The sequence below is a fragment of the Magallana gigas genome, chromosome 4, assembly GCF_963853765.1.
Source record: "Magallana gigas chromosome 4, xbMagGiga1.1, whole genome shotgun sequence".
In the NCBI taxonomy this organism is placed as follows: domain Eukaryota; kingdom Metazoa; phylum Mollusca; class Bivalvia; order Ostreida; family Ostreidae; genus Magallana; species Magallana gigas.
In genome coordinates this window covers 6,456,210-6,482,610 of record NC_088856.1, presented here as the reverse complement: position 1 = coordinate 6,482,610, position 26,401 = coordinate 6,456,210, and the positions used below count along the sequence as shown (strand labels likewise).

General features: G+C 32.8%; 3 protein-coding genes across 5 annotated transcripts; 1 reads left to right on the top strand and 2 right to left on the bottom strand.

Annotated features, from left to right (window-relative positions):
- The first annotated feature begins 1,960 nt into the window (after positions 1 to 1,960).
- Positions 1,961 to 11,063, top strand: LOC105317625 (uncharacterized). The gene is made up of 4 exons (XM_011414324.4): positions 1,961 to 2,158; positions 2,830 to 2,959; positions 7,255 to 7,403; positions 10,652 to 11,063. Exons 2-4 carry the CDS (start codon positions 2,862 to 2,864, stop codon positions 10,879 to 10,881), a joined length of 477 nt encoding a protein of 158 aa, XP_011412626.3. The 5' UTR covers positions 1,961 to 2,158; positions 2,830 to 2,861; the 3' UTR covers positions 10,882 to 11,063.
- Positions 10,700 to 14,528, bottom strand: LOC105317624 (galactose-3-O-sulfotransferase 2). 2 transcript variants are annotated; one of them, XM_066081067.1, is made up of 3 exons: positions 14,393 to 14,528; positions 13,853 to 14,006; positions 10,700 to 12,146 (listed from the first exon to the last, which is right to left on the bottom strand). In XM_066081067.1, the coding sequence occupies exons 2-3, from the start codon at positions 13,873 to 13,875 to the stop codon at positions 11,075 to 11,077; spliced, it is 1,095 nt and encodes a 364-aa protein (XP_065937139.1). In that variant the 5' UTR covers positions 13,876 to 14,006; positions 14,393 to 14,528; the 3' UTR covers positions 10,700 to 11,074. The 2 variants fall into 2 exon arrangements, with proteins under 2 accessions (XP_065937139.1, XP_011412623.3); XM_011414321.4 differs by lacking the exon at positions 14,393 to 14,528 and having other exon boundaries at positions 13,853 to 14,111.
- Positions 14,529 to 17,409: 2,881 nt separating this feature from the next.
- On the bottom strand, positions 17,410 to 25,727 carry LOC105317626 (proline rich transmembrane protein 1B). 2 transcript variants are annotated; one of them, XM_011414325.4, is made up of 5 exons: positions 25,577 to 25,727; positions 20,808 to 20,861; positions 19,548 to 19,735; positions 18,618 to 18,752; positions 17,410 to 18,195 (listed from the first exon to the last, which is right to left on the bottom strand). In XM_011414325.4, the coding sequence occupies exons 1-5, from the start codon at positions 25,605 to 25,607 to the stop codon at positions 18,010 to 18,012; spliced, it is 594 nt and encodes a 197-aa protein (XP_011412627.4). In that variant the 5' UTR covers positions 25,608 to 25,727; the 3' UTR covers positions 17,410 to 18,009. The 2 variants fall into 2 exon arrangements, with proteins under 2 accessions (XP_011412627.4, XP_065937138.1); XM_066081066.1 differs by lacking the exon at positions 25,577 to 25,727 and adding an exon at positions 22,612 to 22,771.
- Between the last annotated feature and the right edge of the window lie 674 nt (positions 25,728 to 26,401).

Here is a 26,401-nt window from a genome sequence, read left to right as displayed (position 1 = left end):
AAGTTAAAAGGATTAAACACAAATCTAATTTCGACTGAATTTTCAGACCTCTTTACCCCCCCCCCCCCCCCCCCCCAAAAAAAAAAATGAAACTTGAAGTTTTATTAAAGCTTATTGTACATTACGGCAAGCTAGAAGTGAGTTTAAGTTTTAAAAGGTTATATGAGTATGTCAGATAGCCTATATGTAGCCTATATGTAGCCCATAACCTTCTTTTAATAATCAGAGGTCACTCTGGTATATGTTGATTGTGTAGGAAGATGTAAAACGAAAGGAGAAATTGATATAAAACCGTGGTTTGAATTTAAGAATGTGTTTAAGGAATACCCAGATTTTAGTGGACGCCTTTGATATCATACATTTTCTGTAAAAAAAAATCTGTGATTGACCGTTCACGTTCTAGCTGCACTGACGTCATATCATCAATGTACATGAACTATTCATTTGAGATTTCAGTTTCTATCTTTATACATGTTTATAATTATATATGCATCATTATTCATCACTTGACAACATATTATGACTATTCACAAGGCGTCTACCTGCAATCGTGATTATATGAATATAACTTGTAATTTATTCTCCAGAATTTTTTTTCAAATAGTTTAAAATTCAGGCGAAACGAGCACACACACACATGGATGACACATAAATAAAATCATGTGTTATTCAGGTGAGAATTTCAAGGAAGTGACATTTACGTAAAGCACAGTTTGTCGTGTAAGAAATATACTCCAGTCCATTGACGCAAACCTTCGTCCGATTTAGTCAACTGTCGATCTCATTCTCAAAAGACGACAAACATGTAGTCTGTCTCTTACCAGAAACACAAAGCAATGCCTCGAGTTACCAGAATTCTATACAGAACAAGATAAAGTAAAAATACCAATCACTATTATAACTTATCCTAGGGGTCAATTCCCTTCTGGGAATGACAGATACATCACAGATCATGTAGATCATTACCATCTGAATGTTGAACAGCTGAAAGCACGAGAGAAATGCTTTAAAGTCACACGTCACAATCACTGATGATTTGCAACTTGTGAAATTTGATCCACGTACCACACCAGACACCTGAGATTTTATCTTTTTCTCATGATAAAAATATATCTACTAATATTTTTATTATGAGAAAAATATATAACGTCAGGTGCACCTGCCGTGCATTTCCTACTTCTGTAGATAACTGCCTGAGATGCGATTACATAATTCAATATTTGTGTACATGTCACTGCTAACTAAGGTAAAATAACACTGTATATGCATTGTATCCAAGCAGAGTTCCCTTGACCGAATCATTGGTAATACACCTACTCCTCAGTCCTCCTCATCACTGAAGCTACGATTTAATATAATAGATTTATAACTTTGTTCAATGAATTAGTCTTCCTATCGCATGATTTACAAATAATCTTGAACAGATCAATTAACCACGTCTAGAGTTACATGTACTGGTAGATGACATGTGTATTCTTTATTTTGCCTCGAAGCTAACACATATAATCGGCTTTTCAGGAATTTATATACGGCATGTGTATTATATTAGGGATATGACTGTGTATTACTTGTAAAAATGGCAGATGCCATTACTTGAAGTGGATGAGTCCTGCAATTTTAAGCTGATAACTGATTTTGTCATTGTGCTTTCATCATTTATCACCAATCAGATTATTCCTATATTGATATGTCTTTGAGTCTGGATGCTTGGTTATTTACATACGTGTAGCTGCAATAGTGCACCAAGTAAATAATGGAAGTGTTATATCAATCAATTTTTACAGGAAAAAAATGAGATTTTGGCATTATTTAAAGGCATTACGAACAAAAAGTTCATATCTTAAAGAGGCACAAATCTGGGGAAAAAATGAATTAGTTCATTTTAAAGCTCATTCCAAGATGCTCTCACGACCGACACTTTCAACAGATTATATAATTTGGAGCCTTGGGCCAATTGAATCTTTTCAAAGCCAAACTTGAGCACGAAGTATGTGACGGTTTCTTCGGAAAACGACACAGAAATTTATAGGTAGCAAACCTCTAAATGCAGAGGGAAAAAAATCGATACAACCTCTCAGGCAAAGTGATTTTTACAGCCTCCATAAAACTCGAGCCAAATGTCTGCTGTGTGACACTTTCATTAAAGACTCCGAGAAAGGTAGGTAGACAATTATTTATTTCTCACTGCAAAATTTTGTAAAGTTCATTTTAGAAATCTTTCATCGATCTTAAAAAGCACCTGATTCAAATTTCTTTGACGATAAATATTTAAAGAAAGGAAAATTGTGATGATTTCTGCAATGCGAAAAAATTCATTGCACTTGTAATCGAATTATTGAGATTTTTCAGAAAAAGATTATGGAAACCATAAATTTCAAAATTATCTAAATAATGGCATAAAAACTTCTTTTTTTTGGTGTTCATCATTTTGAGTCAATTCATAATAAATTCTTAATTCATATGTTTTTTGTTCATGCAAAAATTTTCCCTAATGTCTTGGTTATTGTTTTAAATCCACTGAGGGGATTCAATTTAACTGTAAACTGATCGAAGAAAACTGATTGTAGTTTATAGCAAACACAACGGTCTGCTCCACACTCCTCCCAGCTTACATAATAGTCGAACAGAATAAACACATAATACCGATTTCACAAAACGGTTTGTGGACTCTGTCAATAGTGAACAGATGGATAAAGCATGCACTCACGCGCTTACCTGATTTTTTTCTATTGTTTTACTTAATGCTAAGTATTATTGCTCAATTTTCATTTGTCGCACTCAACACAACGACAGCCGATTTCTAATAAAAAAGTCGCATTTTATTTCTAGAAGATGACGGTTTGGATTTCTATCGAGAACAGATGAATTTCACGACGGCGGAACCGGAAACAGAATTTCATTCAGAACGAGTGACGACTCCATATCTATTATACAACTCTTTCTCACTACCAAAGAAAAAGTGAGTACTAAATAAATTTGTTTTGTGTTAACGTTTCGCAGTGCAGTATGTTTTTTTTATGTTCATTTCATTTCAACAGTGTTGTTCTTTCATCTCATAAATATCTTCGGAATAAAACGTAGCATTTGTAATTAAACTTTTATTAAATATTGAATTATTATGAGAGAGAGAGAGAGAGAGAGAGAGAGAGAGAGAGAGAGAGAGAGAGAGAGAGAGAGATTTCAGTAGAGTAGATTATCTCATAAATATTCATTGATACCATTAAGACCTTATCATCATTTCTCGGGATACTCTGCAAAATGATTTTACTGCGAATAAAAAACCCCATAGAAATGGCCTGTATCCAGCGTCATTCTATTACGCTCCGGAAGCGTGACGTCTTAATGTGTCGTCAGAGGATTTACTCCCGGAAATGTATGTCGAGGTCTGTAGAACTCCTGACAATCCGAATTCCATCCTTTTTTGTCGAACTTTCAGAAGCCCAACAATATTCTGTACTTGCATTTAATTCCAGTCCTTCCTCATTCAAAAGACTTATTGTTCTACATTTAACTTCAAAGTGGGTTATTTGAATTCATATGTCAAAAAATCCCATTTCAATATGTTATTTAACGAGGCCGGGTCTAATTTGTTTTGCCCTAGATTTTTGGATGAACCTTTTTACATGAATTTCTACTGATATAATTATTATTTTAAGATAAAAAAAAATAAGAAATTTACCACACCGTTTGTTTAGGGGGTCATCTCAAAGTTTGTTAATCTTTAACATAGGACCCTATGGGATTTTGCTTGAAATGTATCAATTTTGCATATTTTTTACATTTTTTCAAAATTTTTGCCCTAGGGATTTCTTTTTCTGTTCTACATATTAAAGTTATTGCTAAAAGGCATCAAATGGTCAAATAAAAAAAACCTTTTACCTTCTGGTTTGTTCCAGGGGTCTTATCAAAGTTGATTTTTGTATGCCCAATTTCCCTGATTCGTCAGATAATGGCTATTTTTTATTTGACAAAGGTGGAAAAGGTGATCTATATAGTATTATTAAAACATTCAGAAATATTTAAGTATTAAAAAAATATATAACATCACATATTAAGGGTCATTAATATAAAATACATGGTTACTGTCTTGAAATATATGAATTAGGCTATATTTAGGCGGGTTAAGAAAACGTGACAGAGGGCTAGGCTTGCTGAACCATCTTCATGTTTTCGACCCGAGCCCAAATATAGCTTATACTTCGAGACATTTATGTTTATTCCACAATATAACATTCTTTTAACGCATCAAACGAGATTTTTTCAACAATTTTCGCTGAATATCTGCAGTTGAAACTATCACGCCATGGCGTCAACCAAGCAAAAAGATGACGTCACAATACAAATGAAACGCTGCGCGAAAGCGTGCGTACTCGTTCTGTACTCGGCCTCGTTAAGCTTGATTCCATTTCTTCTTTTACAAAATTTGTGTAAGAACGGACAATGACACTTTGAAGGTGAGTACGTTTTTTCTCTTCCAGAGAGTAGTCAACGTTTCCCGTGACGTTGTTTGTTGTTATTTATGTTTGAACAAACCTTAAAAAAACTGCTCAGTGCAATAAAAAAAAGTACAAGTCTGGTTAATCGCACCGTATTAAGTTTCGTATGCATAAAGTGTTTCACCTTATGACACAATGTTAATAGTGAGGTATATTATATATTTACATCGATCATTTGAGAATGAGAACGAATTTACCCGCTAACGTGGGTTACGTATTTTTTTTCTGCAATGTCGCTGCCTTCATAACCCACATGAATCACCAAAGAAATTATTTTATTGCTTAAGTAATAGTTCATATTGAAAATTATTATAAGCCACAAAGTTACATATATTTGTTAATTTGTATTCTGAAAGATATGGACATGAATAATTACTCTGCCAAACTATTATGCGCAAGTAAATTAATAGCACGTGCTTTGCAAAAGCCTACATTGTCAGTTCCTTAATTAGGTCGTACTTTCTGCGACATGTATGTACTGTACCAAGATGCACTAACCTGGTAATAGCCATCTATGTACGGGAACTATAGCTAGGTAATACACTGAACAGGTTATGTTAACAATGAGGAACTCGTAAGTTGTTAGAACTACCGATTAGAAGTTTCCGATCTGTTTAATTGATTTCAATAAAATATCATTTTCAAACCAGCTAGTTCTTGGTATCTAAGTACAAATACTATAGCTAGGTACAGTGAACTGGTGATATAGCCATTAAATAAGTGTGCAATAGCATGATACAGTGATCTGGCAACATCCATCTAGGCACGGGTATCATAATTGATTTGGTATCTAGGTACGGATACTCTAGCTACATGTAGGAAGTGTAAACTGGTTTAATTTAATTTCATGACATCTAGGACTATTTGAAACTTTCCTGCAACTACTGAATTATACAGGGAATGAAGGATATAATCGCGTGATTTGCCCGTATCTATGGAATTAGTTCGCTGAGAAAAAAGCCACAAAGGATTTATTAAAATAATTTTGCATAGTTATGATGGTGAATTATACACAATCAGTTTATCTGTATTTAGTCTCATTAGATGTTAGATCATTATATGGAATTATCACGGCAACATCACGTTAACATCCTCTTTACTGCATGTTTAAGACTATGTTTAACTTTGTCTAATTGTATATTAAAGGAATTCTACAGTTGTTACTCTATAATTAAATTTTGATTTATAATTTGCAAATTAAATCCAGGACAACATACTTTGTGAAATTAAACAAAAACTATTTTATTTTCAACAAACAGCTATTATAATTAAAATAGCATACTGCAAGGACGATATCAGTGCCTCGACTGGGTATGAAATTATAATTCATTTATGATAGATAGTATCGTGAAGAAATCCATCACTATTGCTTTAAACTAGAGTCAATGTAGATTCACCAGTATTTAACAAATCTACAGAATATGGACTCAAAGAATGTTTATGTCCTTCTCCTAAGCACCTGTAAATAGCTGGATGAAATCGAGACAAAATGATTCCCGATAAAACGAAACGAAACCCTATGAATACCAAAAATAGTAAAACAAACAAACAAATAAACAACCCAAAACATAAAAACGAACCCAAAATTGAAGCGAAAAGATTTATAAGAATCAGATTAATTTTTTTCATGTTAGTTTAATTGTTAAGTTTAATGATTTGACGAATGCATCATTATAAATATTTGGTTTTGGATAAATTACGCAAAAATATCCTACTTTTCTGTTGCCTTAATTTGTGCAAATGTATGTAATGAGAAATATGAGTCTGAAGTCCCAAGTAAAAATCAATATTATCCCCAAACTCAAAATAAAAAAATCTTCAAACCATGATTTTCTTTTCGATAGAAAGTTAATAGCCATCTGCCTCGTCGTGCAATTTGCTGACTATTCTTTCAACTGTAGTCTTATGTAATTAAATTTGAATTTTCCTAGTCTGTTGATAAACATATTCCCTCAAACAGCAATTACATGAAATATATAATTTTCTTCTATGGCAACATTGAAAACAGTAGTGGCGTGTAGACATTAGATGTTAGATATTCAATGCAATGTTCTATTATATCTAATGACGATATAATAACATGTAATGTTTTAATATTTTATTACATACCATTTTCATTATGATATTTACTGGACATAGAAAGATTATCTTCCATATAGAAATTTACAAAATATATAACATAACAATATTTCACAGCAAAAAAAAAATATGGTCTAGGGAGTCATAAAATTTACATAATTTAGATATCACTGATTGTCAGTTCTTTTGTTTTCTTCCTTTTTTTTTAAACACGACCTTTTCATCATATAGCTTTATTTCAATGCCACAGCGGTATATGGCACCACTGTAACACTTGTATAACACTAAAGATACAGCCATTCAAACAAAACACAAAGACTACTATAGAAACCAAAACAAAATACAAAAAATGATAAGAAAGGGTTCTCGTGCATTATTGGTTTTGCTTTGGACAAAAGTACTTCACTTTTGTCATAAAAACGTAACAAATCTTTCAATTTCCATGACAAATACTTTACAAAAAAGGCCTTTTTTATGATAACGGACGTTGAGAAGAGGACCGGATCTCGAAAAGCCGTAAATATTCCTCCGCTCATAATCTCTATCTTTGTCATCATCATCCTCGTCATCACTGCATTAGGGTCCCCTGACCCGATCCAGCAGATAACGTAATGGACAGAGGTGATAGATAACGTAATGGACAGAGGTAATACGTCACTTGTCGTCTGCTTTCTTTCAGTGAAGTCGACGTGGTAGGGCTGGGAGTCGGTGTCTTCTTTTGTGTCCTTGGCGTTACCTTGGTGATCTACTGCATTACAAGGGCGTCCGGCTGTTACGGGAGTGGGAGAACTCCCTCCGCAGAAATCAAAATAACCTACTTTGAGGATGGTAATACATTCACATTACATCCACGAATGCATGTTGTATAAATGTATTTTTAAGTGTTCTCGTAGTTTATTGGATGGTATTTGTAAAAACACGATTACATTTTTTACATATGAATTGTTAAAGAGACAGTACAGCTAAAACACCCGACAATGTGTGTTTAACTTCAGATTTACCTATTGTATCGTTAGGAAATAAGAAACAACTTTGATTGTGACAGCTGAAGTAAATAAAAGTCCCTTTCACATACCTAATAAACGTAATTATGAGCTTCCGGAATTTTAAGGGTCGTACAAACCACATTAATCTTATATCATTTATTTGTACCATGTGGATTTTGATTGACAGTAATTAACATTGGCTGAAAACTACAAGATCTTTGCCCGATTACGGTCATCATGGAATACGAGATAAAATAGGCCCTCTAAACGGAACATATCATCACTTCCTCGATAATTTATAAATGGTTTACCAATTTCAGTTCATTTCAAAATGAAAAGACATAAATATGCCAAATAACCCCTCAAGGGGCCTCACTTACAAAATGAATTTAGATTGTAGCAACTCCTGTGTATAAAAACGCAAAATACATGCTTACAAAATAATAATTCTGGTTAATTTAGAAAACAATTATCACCTGTGAGAAGTAGAAAATACATATTTCTATCACCAAACCTGTAAAGGCGAATCTTCGCGAACCCTGCATGTGTTTTGTTTATAATCGTAAATACGCATGCGTAATAGCATAGAAGGCGGAACCCTGTAACACGTTGTGATGTATATATTTATTGGCTATACACAATTATTAATTTTAATGAAACAATTAAATTGATTTCATAAAGAAATTTGTAATTTTTTTGAAAGTTAAATATACATTTACGAGTAGTACAAAAATAACGAACCCGATCGGAAGTTTTTTTCAAGTGAGTTTTTTTTAATAAGATGTGGTGTACTGTCTCTTTAAGGTATCACGTAATTTGTTGGATATTGAGTACAAAAAAGCAACAGACGTTTGTAAGATCGTTGTCAATCCTTTCATCCTTTGAAGTGGTGAAAGACTGAAGTATCAATTAATGTACATGTAACTCTAACGATAATTGCTCTTATATTTAGGTGTAAAAAGGTATTCTTTATACACGCAGTTCCAAGTTTTGGTGCAATAAAGTTAACGTTTAGAGGGCAAAAGTTATTAGTAAAAGAATACATCAATATGATTATTCTTTATTATGCGTAATCTGATTGCTCTAGAAAGTCAGGTGACAAGGCGAACAAAACGCCGTGTCTCCCGGAGAATACAGTAAAACACATTTATCATAACGAAGTCCCTGGGATGGGCGATTTTACTTCGTTATAAGCGTTATTTGTTATATCTGTCATGTTGACAACATGTAATAACACGGGGAATGATATTCACTTCGCTGTAAGAGTCAATTCATTATAAGCGTGTTCGCTTAAAATGTGTTTTACTGTAAATATCGTATCATATCTTTGGAGAAATCTCGTGTTTTTTGTCATTTCAATTCTTTGAAAAAGCCGTTATGAGCATACGATATAGACAAATATGATTAAATAAAAGATATTTAATCTTTTTTTCTTTATATCACAAAAAACAACAAACAATTTAAGTATATAATCAGAATTTATGAAAGAAAAGAGAAAAAATTGCATAAATTCAAACAATTGCGACGTTATTGCTCTCGAAAAGTAAAGAAAAATACTAATCGACATATTCTATATAAGTATATAACTCTCACTGAAAAGCGTTTTGAGTACTAGTATATTATGGTAAAACATGTATTATTACAATTCTTTAAATGTTTTACCGAGAAACTTCAGAACAATATTTGATTTCTAGACAATACTTGAACATATACAAAGCCGAGTTTTCTTAAAAGGTTAATCAAATATCTAACACATAAATGTACCACAAATTTTCCGTTCTCGTTATTGTAAATTTATAAATTGACTACTGTTTAAGGGCAAGTCTCGCGAGATTCAACAAGAACTCCCTGACAACATTCTCATCGATAGATTATTTCACGCGCCCGTGTCACCAGAAGATGGAATCGCGTCACCAACTTCTAAATTGATATCCAGTCAAATAGCAGAAGACAAAAAGACACTACCAGAGGAATACGTTAATGATTTGCATTGTTCAGGAGTCTGGTGCATTGTGTACTAGGTGTGCCAAGCTTGGCGACCTGACTGTCACTCTATGATTAATCTTAATCGAAAAGCCCAAGAATGTTATTACATTGACACCGCAAAACAATTATTTTCATTATGCAATTCTAAAAAAATGTTTTACTCTCTTAGATGTTGCCCCCGAAGATGAATATGACAAAAAGATAAAAGCACTCAATCTTGAATTCATTTTTGTAATTATGTTGGACAGAATAGTTCTTTTTGTGAGTGATTTGGTACAAATGCAGTTTTCCGGGAAAAAGCACGTTTGATTGTTACATCACCAATAGCTTGAATGACTCATTTATAAAACATATTCCATATGACATTGTCTAAGAGAAAAAAAATGATTAGAAAAAAGGTGACAACAATTAAAATACTTAATATGTAATATAAACTTCGAATGCTTATATATACATTTAAAAAAGGAAAAATAAATATGCCCAGCAATGATGTTCATCTATCGTCGAAACCCACGGGTTTTCTATGCGTTACACTGCTTTCAAAAGCAGTATAACGGATAGAAAACCCGGGGGTTCCGACGATGGGACAGATCCTAACATTTCACAACCAGGCACATGTAGGTGCATATGTATTATCTTAAATTAAGAAGGCTCGATGGTCTTGGTCATTTTTAGACTATTTTAATCTTCTTAAGAAGAAGAGCTTTGTATAAAGATGTAGGAAAACGACCAAGTTTCACAGCTATTATATTTGGGTTAGTTTATGACCATTACTATAACATGTCAAAGTGTAAGGTAGATCTGATGGTTAGCTTGTTGACCACCCAGCCACCCTAAATATCTACGTGTTAGAGAATGCAGTACTTAGGTATAAAATGAGAAAAAAAACCTCATTGTCAGTGCTCTCAACAAACCTCATTTCATAAACAAAGAAAAGAATGATAACGTAAAGGTAAAATTGATTAGAACGAAGTACCCCTAATACAAATATATAACTTATACTCCCAAGGTCAGATATGGTATTGTTTATGCTACTAACTGATTCGTGCAAGTTACCCTAATTGACATGTTGGTTGTTATTTTTTTCTCGAATTAATTTTCCAGATGCCATTACCGGCATTGCTGTTCCTGTAGATATGAAGAGTGAAAGCACTTCTGATGATAAAAGCAGGCCGACCCTGGATACGCTGGAAATACCACGCGAACACAACATGTACTCCCTCCCGCCAAACGTGTTACCCGAGCCCAGCACGGAGACAGACTGTTTTATACATCAGGAAAAGCCCACGGAAAGTGACACAATTGTCGGCTTAAAACGAATGGGAATACTGTAAACCATGGACTATTTTGTCATTTTTTGTTCTCGGACACCAATTCACTTACATGTATCATTGTCAAATCCTTTGCATAGCTACGTTTGCTTATTTGTAACTGACTAGAAGGCCAGTGATAAAGCAATAACGCATAATATGACCTTAATTCTTCGACCTATAAAACGAAAGTAAGACTTTTATAATGGATTTTTTTTTATCTGTTTGCGTATTTGTACAATCTTTCTAGATATTGTAGTTCATTAAGACGAAGCAAGCCGCACTCGTCGTACCGATACATGAATCCTGGGTCCCAAAGCGTTCGATCAATCGCCAGGCTCACATCTTGCTCGTCAAGATCACAAAAATCCCAGACTTTGCGTAAAATCTGCCGAAACACAGACACCTCGTCTTTCAAACCAGGCCCATTTTTATTTATTTCTTTCAATAATCTTTGTAAAAAATGAGAATACAACACGCCATCCCCTCTGTTCCAATTAATGATGTCGCCTTTGTCCCCATCCGTCAAATTTGCGACCAAATTTTCCCTACCCTTGTTTTGGGGAAAGTATAAAATATCTTTAAACGTCCAGTTCAATAATCGTTTAACTATGATTAGAGACTCGTCAAAATATTCCATTATCATAACAAACTGCAAATTATTTTCCAGTTCCCTGATAAACTGTCTGACATTTATCAGATTCCTAGGACTCTTCCATGGTGGAAACCCTAGATCAAAAAGTTGTCTGTTGTTCGTAAACGACAAATACACATTCTTTGGCTCGTACCTTGGGAGATACTTGAAGACAGAAGTGTTCGTTTTCATAAGCAGGCTTTGGATATACCCGTCTGTCAACCCAAAATAATTCACTGCCGACAACACATTGGTCACAGGGTCCCGGATAATAGTGAAATAAAACGTCTTCCTCTTGAATACTTTCCGAAAAGCTGCAGCGCTGAATATCACGTGGTTGCACAGAATATCAAACGTCATGTTTCCATGGGAATCATAAATCTGATCACGTAATAGGGCCTCGCCTACGTCACCAAAATAGTTATAACGTAGTTGTCCAAATGTTTTATTTGGTAATGCGACCTTTAAGTCATGGTACTCTGCAAAACGCTGAAGCACGTTTGTTATGGTTGATCCGCCAGTTTTGTGTGTTTTCAGGAACACAATTGCATCGTATGCCCTTTTGTAAGTATGGGGGAAGTTCAAAAAGTCATTTCCTTTCATCCATAGGTAGGATAAAAGCGTTGCAATGGAAACGAATAGGTACAATATTCGTCTGGAAAAAGTAAAACCTAATTAATACTTTTCTAGCCCTATCTACTCATATACTACACATATTTACACTATTTTGAAGAAAAAAAACCGTGCAATTGCTATTTCATTACATGATTTTTCAATTGTATTGCAACACGAAAAATAACTGATTAAAACCCGTTTTATTTTCTGAAAAAAATTATAAGTGTTAAAGATAGAGACAAAATATAAGATCAATTTCATTATAACTTACAAATTGTAAAAGGGTAAGTTTCATTCATTACTCATCATGTATCGACAAACTGCTCTGAATCAAAACTATCTAGTTCAAAACAAAGCATTATTCAAACACTGTACTCTCGAGAACTATTTAAGAATTCTAATGAACACTGCGCCTTTCAACGTTTCTGATATTCAATCGTTGTTTCACGAGATAACGACATCATTGGGAAAACGAAGCCGAAGAAAAGCACAATAGATTTCTAATTTAATATTGTCCTTTTTTGCGCAAAATGATTCATGGTTTAAAATAGATAAAAAATGGTTGATATAATTTGAATTTTGGTGTGCACCTGTAACTAGTGGAAAATGTTACTGCAATCCTTATACTGTAAGTTTATTATATCACACACATTACCCCGCTGAGGATATGATTTCATGGAAAACCACACATTAAAATCAACTTAAGGATGACGTTTACTCAGAATGAAAAAAAAATTCCACTGATGATAATGAAAAACCAACTATTGTGTGTTATAGACCTAACATGGTAGTGTTATTCTTCACTTTCAAAAAAGTAGATAAATGGCCTACTTTTTGAGTTAATGGCCATTGAATATTTTTTGAAAACTTAAGAAAAATCCATAAAAATTTTACACTAAGATTGAAATTTTCTTGTGAAAATAATACAATTTGCTTTACTCTTTAACAAATGAAATACAGTGTATGAATGGTAGTGACATTAAATAGATACAAAGCATAAAGTTTTCATTCACAATTTTTATAGATATTCTAGTCCGAATTTTCAAATTACTACTGATTCAATATAACAAAAAACTAATTGATGATAATGCTAAAACATTTATAGTATTAAACTAGGTATATTGACCTTTCTCTGCTGGCATAAAATTTATATGAGGTCAATGATCAAAATTTTGAGATATGGTGTCTTTTATCATTTTTAGGCGTTTTTCAATATTTGTGTAGTGTGTTCCATTCGATTATCTAAACGAAAGAGCAAGATAAAACCAACAAAAAATAAGTAAAATTATGTTGACTAACAAATAAAATCTTAACTTTAAATATTACAGTACGACCAAAAATATTTCAGTGGAAAACAAAATCTGAAAAAAAAATTTGTCCGAATTTCCTCTGTTTTGCTAAAAGTCAAAATTTGTCAGAGCCTAATTCCATAATTTAGTAAAAATATCAATTGTTATGTCAATAATAATTCATTTCATAAATACTTTTTGTATTTAAAACAAATTTTACTCATTAAATTGAACTTTTTAACAATCCGGATTTGAGAACTCAAACCCTGAGTAAACAACGTCCTTAAGACAAGCCCATAGGGAACTGCTTTACAATATGCTTTGATATCAATACCATTATTAAAAAGATAGATGAAAATAGCACATATTAAAAATAATAGAACTGTACTTTATTGAAATTAAACAATAATGTTTTTGTTGTTATCATAGTGAAATATAGTTTTCTTTTCAATTTTACCTTGCGCGGCTTTTCCATTGCATAGTAGTATGAAACTGATGACTTGTGGTTGACCCAACAGGTGAACTGGTGATCCACGGGTGATTTGCAGGTGAAAATAAAGGTGACCCCAGGTCTAGAATCCTAGGTAATCAGCATTTCCTGATGTTATCACCTTTGTGGAGGAGATAATAAATTGTGTACTGACATAGGGTGCAGCTGTGTGTGTAAGTCTAGATATAGACAAACAAAGCGTACAATTCGCAGGTGACATTGAAAGTACAATTTGTATCTATTTGTTTTATTGTAAATCCAATATACTTGTTTCATGAATAGTTCTAGTCTCAAAGAAATACGCCAGCTCTTGCATTGGAGATGTATTTAAAATTTCATCTTCCATCATTGTGTACACGTTAAAAATAAAAACTACTTATATTAAACGTAAGAGTCATTACATAGAATATAGGTACAGCGTTTTATTATATCGACACACGTACATACGAATTATTCATCAACTATCATCTCTTAAGGTAAAAATAAATGTGGCCGTAATTAGCTTACCAGTCTCATATTTCAGTTTTCATCACAGTACCAAAGTAAGAGTAAAATAAATCTCCCATCTGAATCCTTATTTTTTCCTTATCATTCTATAAAGAATATGCTGCATTGTTAAATCCAGCGGAGTGTATTGAAGATGATAAAATGTTACTGACCCGTTAGAGAGTCGAGGCAATACTCTTTAGGACTTAGTAGTTTTGCTAAGATTAAATATGCCACTAAAACACTTGCTAGCGCAATATCTTAAAATATTTTTAAAAGTTTAATAACGCGTCATGCTTCTTTTGAACTTTGAACTTTTTTTCTTCATCTGTTCTCTTTTTGTAAGCTCGATTCCTGTGAAACCCAAAACGGAATATCGCCAAACTTTTAGTACACAAGGACAAACAATGCAACTTAGCATATTTGCCGATAATTCTGACTACATTCCTTCCTTTCATTGGAGTTACGCCACTGACTTCTGTTGTGCTGAAACCATTATGTGTTTCATTGGCGAACACTCTGTTTTATCTGGTTTTGACTGTATCCAATGTTATTGCCAAAATAACTTATCAAGTGAGCAAAAACTCGACACGATTATTTGTGCTTTTTTTGTTTTTTGTTGACATTGGAGACACTATCTTTTCTTTCAAGCGTACAGTACCTTCAAAGTAACACTGCTGACAACGATGTTAAAGGCAAATATGATATAAATAATGCTTTATTGATAACTTTCTTGGCACAAACTGAATGTAATATATATAATCATGTTAAAAAATCCACTTGTTTTTATGCTTCAGTGTGCAATTGTAATATAATAGACTGTTATATACCATGGATACATAGGGTCTGCCTATGTATCTCTACACCCGGAGACTGTGTGATTGATAATGTTGTCTACAGGGTTAGGCAAGATACTACATGTACATTTATTTAAATCTCTATATATTGCTAATTAAGCCTTATTTGTACACCATTTTTTTACTTGCTTTACGAACCTATGTTATTTGTATATACATGTGTACTACACTCAAACATTATCTGTGGAATCTATACAACTCTAAATACTCTTTAAAGTAATTTTTAGGTCACTTGAGTCACTCAGGTGACCTATTGCAATTGGTCTTCGTCCGTCGTCGTGCGTTGTGCGTCGTGCGTCGTGCGTTAACAATTTTACATTTTTAACTTCTTCTTGAAAACTACCACGCCAATCGTTACCATTTTTGGTGTGAAGCATCTCTATGGTAAGAAGAATCTAAATTGTGAAATTTATGGCTCTACCACCCCTGGGTTGCCACGGGCGGGGCCAAATATGCAAAAAAAGCCAAATTTTTAAAAATCTTCTTCTCTACTTCCACACAAGTGAGGAAAAAACTGAATGCATGGTTATGATGTCCATGAGGCCCTCTACCAAAATTGTGAAATTTATGGCCCCTGGGTCAGGGGTTCTGGCTCTAGGGTGGGGCCAATATGGCCATATATTAGAAATGTATTAAATCTTAGAAAATCTTCTTCTCTACTCCCATATATATTTGTTAAAAACTAAATGCATGGTTATGATGTCCATGAAGCCCTCTACCTTAATTGTGAAATTCATGACCCCTGGGTCAGGGGTTCTGGCTCTAGGGTGGGGCCAATATGGCCAAATAGTAAAAATGTATTAAATCTTAGAAAATCTTCTTCTCTACTATCATATATATTTGTTAAAAACTAAATGCATGATTATGATGTCCATGAAGCCATCTACCTAAATTGTGAAATTCATGGCCCCTGGGTCAGGGGTTCTGGCTCTAGGGTGGGGCCAATATGGCCATGTAGTAAAAATGTATTAAATCTTAGAAAATCTTCTTCTCTACTCTCATATATATTTGTTAAATACTAAATGCATGATTATGATGTCCATGAAGCCCTCTACCTAAATTGTGAAATTCATGGCCCCTGGGTCAGGGGTTCTGGCTCTAGGGTGGGGTCAATATGGCCATATAGTAAAAAGGAACCCCAATGATACCCCAATGTTACCCCAATGATACCCAAATACAATGAAATTTCAAGGGTTAATCTTTGTTCCTAAACGAATAAGAGAAAATGTCTCAATAATTACTGAAAAACCCTCGTTTATGGGTCCGCTCGTATAAAAAGCACTAAAAATGGCAAGGTACACGAAAAATTGAAATTGTGAAAATTCGCGTTGTTAGCCATTTTCAGTGCTCTATATATTCAAGTTACTGGCTTAGTATCTATACATCAGACCCGACACGTTAAAGGTGCCTTGTGTTATTAAAATTGGGGATATGTTTTGTATAATTTAATACATCTATACAATGTACTTTGATCATGTTTGGGTTTTTTTTTTTACGAAACCTGAGGTACTGCGAGCAAGCTCACAAATGGAAATATGAAAACTGAAGTCTTCTTCTAATGGAAAAGAATAGATATGACTATTTTTCTTAAAGTTATGTTGAACTAGCACAAATGACGAAAGCTCACATCAGGACATAATTACAGGTCACAAACAGTCTTTGCTTAAAAAATTCTAATCATTTCCCATTATGATTACAATTAAGATATGGCCCAATCGGTGAAAAAACGGCACGTAGTTGAAATTTCATTTGTGTAACATGTTGTTACATAAAATTCATTAAGTGTATCAATTATGAACATACTTAGTATCATTTGGGTATTTCAAAGTTCATTGGGGTATTTCAAAGTTCATTGGGGTATCATTGGGGTATCATTGGGGTTCATTGGGGTATCATTGGGGTTCATTGGGGTAAAAAGACGCACCCTGTCAATAAATAAATGATAAAAAAAACTTTCTTGGCACTTGACGTTCCCTCCTTTAATTCAATTTATCTGGAAACACATGGTCTTATCTGATGTACAACAATTTGGTGGCTGATATTACTGATTTTTTACCAAAAAAACCCAAACCAAACTCATTATATATATATATATATATATATATATATATATATATATATATATATATATATATATATATATATATATATATATATATAAGATAAGATGAAATAAATAAATTATGATTGTATAAGTGAATTTATTTAAAAAAATGAACCCATATGTCATAGAAGATATCATATATAATAAAGAGTAGAATGAAAGTAATTAATAACAAAAATATACACACAATAAATGAGCTGTGTCTATAGGGTACTAGACTATCATGTATAGATGCAGAAGTTGCGGATATCATGTGTACAAGCATGTATATATATTCTGCATTTTAGTCCTATTGAAAAAATGTTCCTTTTTGTTACAAAAATGTTTTAAAATAAATTTATCATAGTAACGTGATGTGAATTGTCATAAATTTTTGTATCATCACTTTAAAAGAGCACACAATTTTTTATTGTTCAGACATAAGTTTTCTTCCTTATCAACAAAAGCGACATTTTCATTCAGGATAATACATTTGATCAGCATTTTGTCCAAAACTGTAAAAACGTTGAGCAAAAATGGGTTTATATGTGAAGGTACACACATATATATATATATATATATATATATATATATATATATATATATATATATATATATATATATATATATATATATATATATATATATATATATATATAATCCATCTTTTTGTTTTCCAATTTCGGTTCTTTTGTTGATCAGTAACCGTCGTTATATGTTTTATGCCATAGGTCTTCTTCGGTCTTCCATACTGTGGCATACAGAATGATCAAGAGAATGATAATGGCCACTCCTATCCCGATGGAGGTCAAGGTCAATCCCTTCGCCCAGGCGGCGCTGGATCTGCCTCCGCTGACATCCCCACAATCATAATTACTCCTCGCCTGAAGAATATAATTATGATATTAATTAATTATAAACTATAATGAACCTGCAACACAGTCGATAATTGCTGACAATATTAAATTTCTAACTAATGGATGGTTGCTATTTTTACATCTCGTTAGAATCACCAAAAAATCCAATGTTTCATTGACCATCATTAGCATCATATGACAATTTTTTGCCGATCTAAAGAGGTTGTATGGTCAACAAAATTAATCATCAGATCAATCGAAAATTTAAACATATAATTTGTTTAGCTATCAACTGTAATTTAGTCAAGAAAAATCCATAAAATTTAGCTTTTAAATTTGAGTATTTTTCTATATCTTTATATAGAACTCTTCTTCTTAAGGAGATCAAGACAGTCTGCAAATAGCCACGACCATCGACCCCCCTTAATATCTTTTTATGTAACACTCACGTTGACGGCAGCAACTATGGCACAGATCCCAACTATTGGACAGCAGAAAAATGTGCTCAAAATGGCGGGAACGAGCCAGTCACTTCCTCTGGGGGGTGCAGCAATGAACACCGGTCCCGGTGCATTATTTGTCACCTAGATACAAATGATAAAAAGGGTTGAAATAAAACTGAAAAAGGTTTCGAAACAAGACTATAATCTTTTAATATATTCACTTGGTAATTTGTTGCTTTTCTCGAAGTGTGATAATTTGCAACTTTTATTTTCTTAAATAATAGTATGCTGTGGGATTCACATATATTTTTAAATTATACACATAAAGCACGGGGTAAACCAAATATTCGAGATCCACCTCACGACCTTTAGAGCCCGATCTCCTAGCAATGAGCGGCCACCGCCCTAACAACTCGGCCATCTAGGCAACACAAAAAACTCTTGCTTTCGATGGCGAACAAAATCTAGCGTGCTGGTTGCGCAAAACACGGTCGTTTGAAATACAGGTATACAGTTGAACTATGTACTTTTATACGTACTTTATTACATAATTCAGCAAATTTTGAAATCACTTATACAGGTTGTAAATTATGTGGAAAAGTGGTATATATACTTGAAATATAGATAAAGCATGTGTTTCCTAAACTGATATTGACATGGACCACGAATCACGTGTAAATGATTGTAAGTGCATGGCAGCCCTTATTTCTTGAACATTATTTCTTTGGCCCTTTCCTTCCATAAAATGTTATGAAAATTCAACCCCCTCATTTTTATATGAGGGCAATAATCACAGTTAAACCTTTCGTTAAAAACCAAATATACCCATGTAAACAACCATTTTGTCGTTTTGCAGTTGTTTATTTATCTAATAGGTTTTTCTCGATGTGACTGTGGGAAACTGTTCTGCATAATTAAGATTTCGTCTTTAATTACCACAACTGTATTGTTGGTGTGATGGCCATAACCGGCAGGCTGTTGGGCATAACCGGTAGGCTGTTGGGCATAACCGGTAGGCTGTTGGGCATAACCGGTAGGATGCTGGGCATAACCGGTAGGATGCTGGGCATAACCACCGGGCTGCTGGACATAGGGAGGAGGTTGGTTGTATCCTGCGTTGTATTCTAGAAGATAAAGTCTCATTATGATGCATCTCAACTATGATTTTAAAAACGAAGCATGGAATATTTGTATACTAATGTTAAAGGTACTGGATTTTATGATTTATGAATAAACATTTTATAAATTTTTAAACAACATGTAATATAATTTCAACGGAAATCAAACCATATACACAAAAATAGTAAGTCATATGAAATGGAAAATGTTATTTTTATTTTTGTCGATTTTTTTTTTGGCTTTTTTGTGTCCACTAAACATGTTACTTTTCATACTTAATGTTAAAATGGCAAATTAAAAAAAATATCACTTTATCCTTCGTTGTTTTAATTCGAGCAACTACATTTAAGGGAAATAATAAATAATACATTGTTTAAAAAAAGGTTAAAATTATATATTAAAACTACACAATATCAAAGAAAGGAAGAACTTCAAAAGGATTAAGAGCATTATGTAATTTGGTAAAATTACGATTGGAGAAGATTTTCAATTAACTGATATCATTAAGACGGGTAGACTTACGCTTTGTGAAGACTTTCAATGTCCGATATCATTAAATTGACCAATTTACGAACGGTAAAATATTTCTATTGACTAATATTTATAAGGACTGGGGAACTTTGAAATTTGGGAAGACTTTTAATTACCAATATCATTATGACTGATAAGTTTACGATCGGTGCAAACTTTCAATGACTGATGTTATAACAACTGATACACTTACGATTAGTGAAGAGTTGTACTTGACTAATATTTTAAGAAGTGATAAAATTAAAAGCCGACGAAGACTTCCAATGACTGATATTATTAAAAACGATAAAGTTACGAATTTAGTGGACTTCCAAAGACCGATATCACTAAGACAAATAAAATTACGATCGATGAAGACTTTTAATGACTGATATTATTAGTACTGATATGCGTTTAGTGAGGACTCTCAATGATTGATGTCGGTAAGACTGATACAACTACGATCGATGAAGACTTCAATGACTAGTACTGATATTACTAGAGATGATACGCTTACGATTAGTGAAGACTTTGATTTGACTCGATTAATAGGAGTGCTAAACTTACGATTTGGGTTCGGACCTGTCTGCTTCGGGGTCTGGTCGTACCCTGCATTACTAGCTGAAATAACAACATATCAAAAATTTAGTCAGCATATTCATATGCACGCAGTATTTTTGGTAAAGGTTATCAATATTGCAAAATTCTTGACAGGATGAACTAATGCCATCTGGTCAAGTTGAAAAAGTTATCTGAAAACTACAAAAACTGGATTGCATGATTCTCCTATTTTGTCATCTTTTCAGATCTCTCAGTTAATAAAATCCAGTTGACTGAATGGCAATGTTTAATCTATCCAATCTTAGTGTAGTTTATTACCTCAATACTATATGGTTTATAAATTCATAGACAGTGAAAATTCCGAATGTTTAAAGCATATTCGTTTCTACAAGGAAATAAAACATGAATTTAATTGATAAAGTACCTTAAAATTCTGACAGTCATACGTCAAATTCAGTTGCTTTAAAACTGGCTAGTTTTGCAGCTTTTCTCAGTATGTTTATCACTGAGAAATAGAATCACAGGTGTTTATGATATTGTGATTTTATTCACAAAATATGTTCACAATGTTTGATGAACGTGCTCGTATAAACACCTGTGTTAAGACAGTTTCAATATTAAACACTTTTTTAAATTTCCAGTTTGCGACCATTATCATAAAGCACTGATCACTACGTACATATACTTAAGAATGAAATTTTTATCGCCATGTTAGTAATTTTAATCATTATTTCCGATCTCAGTTTTTTTTTCCTGATTTATCATATTACAAGTTCAGTTGAAAAAAAAAACATCAGGAAGTGAATGTTTATTTTTGTCACATTTTTCAGCGAATCCAAATTCAATCTATATATTCCTGGTATTCTTTAATGACCAAGGGCTGCGGGTATTTAATGCATATAGTTAACAGGTGTAAATGTTCTTGCGTGCGCACAGGCAATGTTATAAATCAATTAATGACATACCCAGATTTAATTCAATAAGTAAAGATAATAACTGTTTTGTAGATTGACAAGAACAAGATTGCTTTTATATATATATATATATATATATATATATATATATATATATATATATATATATATATATATATATATATATATATATATATATATATATATATATATAAAATTCAAACGTCTTTCAAATATGCTAAATGGATTGGTTGACACACTTAAAAACGACTTCTTCTCTGGATTAATGAGTTACAAAAAACCGTCGACATTGTTCTTTCGCGTTTTGTCAATTTCGACTCAATTACATAGCTTCTATTGCATCAAAACATTATTGCTTTACAGATTGATAAAACTTGGCTCAAGTTCAAATATTTCATAATTGTGTAGAATTTAGGTAAACTTTTAAAAACATTGTGCAGCGGACCATTTCGATTGAAAACCTAAAACTCGTCTTTACTGATGCATTGCATTAACTATGATAGGATTTTTGTCATCGATTTTTCCCCCGGGCAGAAAACCTGCATGAAAAAATGCATGTAGAAGTCTTACTTAGGTTGGGTTATCTGTTTGATTGATAAATATATTGATTATTAGCCAATAACTAAGTAACACATTGCCGATTACAGTCACTATAGTATAATCCATTATGAATTACACGAATTAAGATATTAACAATGGAGATCAAATATATCACATGAAAACTGCACAGATTCAGAGTTTCATTTTATCATTTTTCTAGAAAATTTGAACAACGCAAACAAAAAAAAAAAAAAAAAAATCCAAAATCGGATGAAAAATCTCACAGAATAACTGTTAGTTGGCAAATGATCAAGCTTTCATAATAAAACACTTACGGTCAACTTCGTACTTATTTCCACTGGCCATTTTATCAAGAATTTCCTGTTTTTTCTATAAAAAAAATCCGGATGCGTCTAGTTTTACTGAACGCCGCAATGTTTTGTTACAGTCTACTGCATGAACACCCGGAAGTTTTATGCATAAAGGTTTACCTGTGCACCCCTGCGAATGTTATTGTCATTCAAATTTTAGACCACGTGGTTTTATTTGACCCTTTAAGTTTCGCAGTAAAAATCGTACCTCGTGTATAAAGTCTATTTCACAGTACATGTATCTAGGTTCTTAATATAGTAATCAAATATAAAATCTAGAGGTTTATTGATTTTAAACTTTATCTTCATTAATTGGTGAATAAAATGTGTTCTAGAAAGAAATGCGACTATACAAAAGTTAGTTTTTGTCTGCTGTTGCAACAACTAACATGCTTAAAAGAGATCCCTCCTGAGGATTAATTTTCGATCCGCGCCTGACCTAGTAATAACATCAATAGTGAAACAGACTATACCATTTTATGCAGAATGTTCCTTGAAAATGGCTCGATATACTAAGTTTTAATGCAAAACAGACACCCATTATTTTTTTTTAAAACATGGTATTGCACACCACGAGCATCAAACATGGCTATGATTTTATTAAGCAACCCAATGGTTATATTTTCAACCACTCTACACGTGTTTGAAATAAGACATACATCTTGAAAGCTTTTCCCGTTTTAACATAAATCACAGTAGGATATGATATGAAAAACGACCAGTACTTACGTATTTTGAGAATATTATCCGAACACTTATACTTCCGCTCGAAATTTCACAGGAAGTGAACACATATCGGTGAAGTCTCGTGAACTTTCATTCGAGCACCTCTGGATTTATTACTTACTTAGCAACGATAAAGAAAACATTCCGAACACATTCGCAGGGGTGCTGTGGTTCATTTTACCTGTTCTTTGCCAAAATATAAATCTCTTATCTGTTTGAAATATCCTGTAATGCGATATCTCTTTATCTATATTTTTTGTAATATACTATTTAAAACACAATATCCCATTTTTTAAAAACATGCTATGTCGTGATTTTGAAAGGTTGAGGTTTAAAGATTTATCAAACCTGCTAAAAACTATAGTTATAATTTTTAAGGTGGATCTATACACCGCTTTTTGATGACGCAGTACGCAAAAAAGTAACTCTGGAAGCATGCAATTCCGGTACTGACTGATTTAAACTGAGGCGAATTGTATGGGGACCGCTCTTTTGAAAAAATTGTTTAATGAATAGATTTAATTTGATAATTGGAAAATACATTACTAACAAGTAATGTGGTATGTGAGACCTTCACGTTGTGTGGTATTATATATGAAAATAAACAATGAAATCAAGTATAATTTTTAAAATAGTTTATTTCCAATCATCGATATGTTACACCGTAGCGCAGTGGGTTAATGGGTTCACTACAATCCTGTGTGTCATGAGTTCGATTCCCGTTGAGAACAATAATTTTTTTAACTTTCCAATGTTTTCTAAACCGTATTTTTTGTTGAATACTGGGAAAGAAAATTCTAAACCGGTGAAAATATTTCAATTACAATATACTTTAATGCACATTAATATCGACACCTCAAGGGGATGGGAGGGTTGCTTTGGCCTGTTTCAAACAATTCACCGGTGCAAATTCAACTGGTTACATGAAAGGTAAAATATATGGATGCGTCAATACATATATATTCTTTCACGTTAACATTATATTTGGAGTTGAATCGTTGGCTGTTGTTGTAAATCTATATTTTTGTTTCAGACACTAACTTAACATGACGGCCATAATAAATAAAGTCAACGCTGCAATAGACCTGATAGATATCAATATCGCTTAGCGAAATTTTTTCAATGATTTTTAACTTGATGTTGGTTAAAATCATACTTTCTTTTTGTAATATATTATATCCTTATACACGTGTAATATAGGGGTAGGCTCACTATTCATGTATGTTCCATTCCTTCTAATACGTTACATTGAACGCAAAGAATTATAGAAAGGTGCTTTAAAAATGAATGAAACCTAAAATAAATGACAGAAATCGCTCCTATTTGGAATACAATGAAACACCAAACGAAATAAAACATAATTTATACAAACATATATCACAAAAATACTCATTTCAGAACCTTTGCGTCTTATGTATTGATCTATTCTTGCATACTACACTAGTATGCCCAAACATCCACAAATAAAAGTTTATCGCGCAATATCAACAATGTTTGCTTTGGAGATAAGCGACGTTCAATTCATGCGCCATTAGCAAAAATATAAATGTCTTCACGTGTTTTAAGTACATTTTATTGTAAGATTAAATGGAACTTTCAATCTTACATAACCAATTTAATAATTAGGTACTTTTGAAAACTTATCATCAAATTCTATCTACTCCGTAATAAAAAAGATTTTTTCTCTACAGTTTCTGGCCCTATATTTTTAGTCGCGGAAGCGAACTTAATAACATGTTGTTAATATGGCTGTTCCATGTATTTTTCATATCCCTGACCTAAAACTCGTCTTTACTGATGCATTGCATTAACTATGATAGGATTTTTGTCATCGATTTTTCCCCCGGGCAGAAAACCTGCATGTAAAGATGCATGTAGAAGTCTTACTTAGGTTAACGGGTTATCTGTTTGATTGATAAATATATTGATTATTAGCCAATAACTAAGTAACACATTGCCGATTACAGTCACTATAGTATAATCCATTATGAATTACACGAATTAAGATATTAACAATGGAGATCCTATATATCACATGAAAACTGCACAGATTCAGAGTTTCATTTTATCATTTTTCTAGAAAATTTGAACAACGCAAAAAAAAAAAATCAAAAAAAAAAAAAAAAATCCAAAATCGGATGAAAAATCTCACAGAATAACTGTTAGTTGGCAAATGATCAAGCTTTCATAATAAAACACTTACGGTCAACTTCGTACTTATTTCCACTGGCCATTTTATCAAGGATTTCCTGTTTTTTCTATATAAAAATCCGGATGCGTCTAGTTTTACTGAACGCCGCAATGTTCTGTTACAGTCTACTGCATGAACACCCGGAAGTTTTATGCATAAAGGTTTACCTGTGGTTCATTTAAATGTTCTTTGCCAAAATATAAATCTCGTATCTGTTTGAAATATCCTGTAATGCGATATCTCAGGTCTCTAAAGTTTTTTGTAATTAATTTTTAAAACCCAATATCCCATTTTCTTAAAAACATGCTTTGTCGTGATTTTGAAAGGTTGAGGTTTTAAGATTTATCAAACCTGCTAAAAACTATAGTTATAATTTTTAAGGTGGCTCTATACACCACTTTTTGATGACGCAGTACGCAAAAAAGTAACTCTGGAAGCATGCAATTCCGGTACTGACTGATTTAAACTGAGGCGAATTGTATGGGGACCGCTCTTTTGAAAAAATTGTTTAATGAATAGATTTAATTTGATAATTGGAAAATACATTACTTACAAGTAATGTGGTATGTGAGACCTTCACGTTGTGTGGTATTATATATGAAAATAAACAATAAAATCAAGTATAATTTTTTAAATAGTTTATTTCCAATCATCGATATGTTACACCGTAGCGCAGTGGGTTAATGGGTTCACTACAAACCTGTATGTCATGAGTTTGATTCCCGTTGAGAACAATAATTTTTTTAACTTTCCAATGTTTTCTAAACCGTATTTTTTGTTGAATACTGTGAAAGAAAATTCTAAACCGGTGAAAATATTTCAATTACAATATACTTT

What these genes read in the sequence shown, in the direction of transcription:
- LOC105317624 (XM_066081067.1), bottom strand. Translation starts at nt 13,875, where the DNA reads ATGCAATGGAAAAGCCGCGCAAG. An exon ending in CAATGGAAAAGCCGCGCAAG is followed by an intron (nt 12,147 to 13,852) that starts GTAAAATTGAAA and finishes TACTTTTTCCAG; the next exon opens with ACGAATATTGTACCTATTCG.
- LOC105317626 (XM_011414325.4), bottom strand. Translation starts at nt 25,607, where the DNA reads ATGGCCAGTGGAAATAAGTACGAAGTTGACC. An exon ending in AAATAAGTACGAAGTTGACC is followed by an intron (nt 20,862 to 25,576) that starts GTAAGTGTTTTA and finishes TTGTTATTTCAG; the next exon opens with CTAGTAATGCAGGGTACGAC. An exon ending in GACAGGTCCGAACCCAAATC is followed by an intron (nt 19,736 to 20,807) that starts GTAAGTTTAGCA and finishes TTTATCTTCTAG; the next exon opens with AATACAACGCAGGATACAAC.
- LOC105317625 (XM_011414324.4), top strand. Translation starts at nt 2,862, where the DNA reads ATGAATTTCACGACGGCGGAACCGGAAACAGAATTTCATTCAGAACGA. An exon ending in TTCTCACTACCAAAGAAAAA is followed by an intron (nt 2,960 to 7,254) that starts GTGAGTACTAAA and finishes GCTTTCTTTCAG; the next exon opens with TGAAGTCGACGTGGTAGGGC. An exon ending in AATAACCTACTTTGAGGATG is followed by an intron (nt 7,404 to 10,651) that starts GTAATACATTCA and finishes TTAATTTTCCAG; the next exon opens with ATGCCATTACCGGCATTGCT.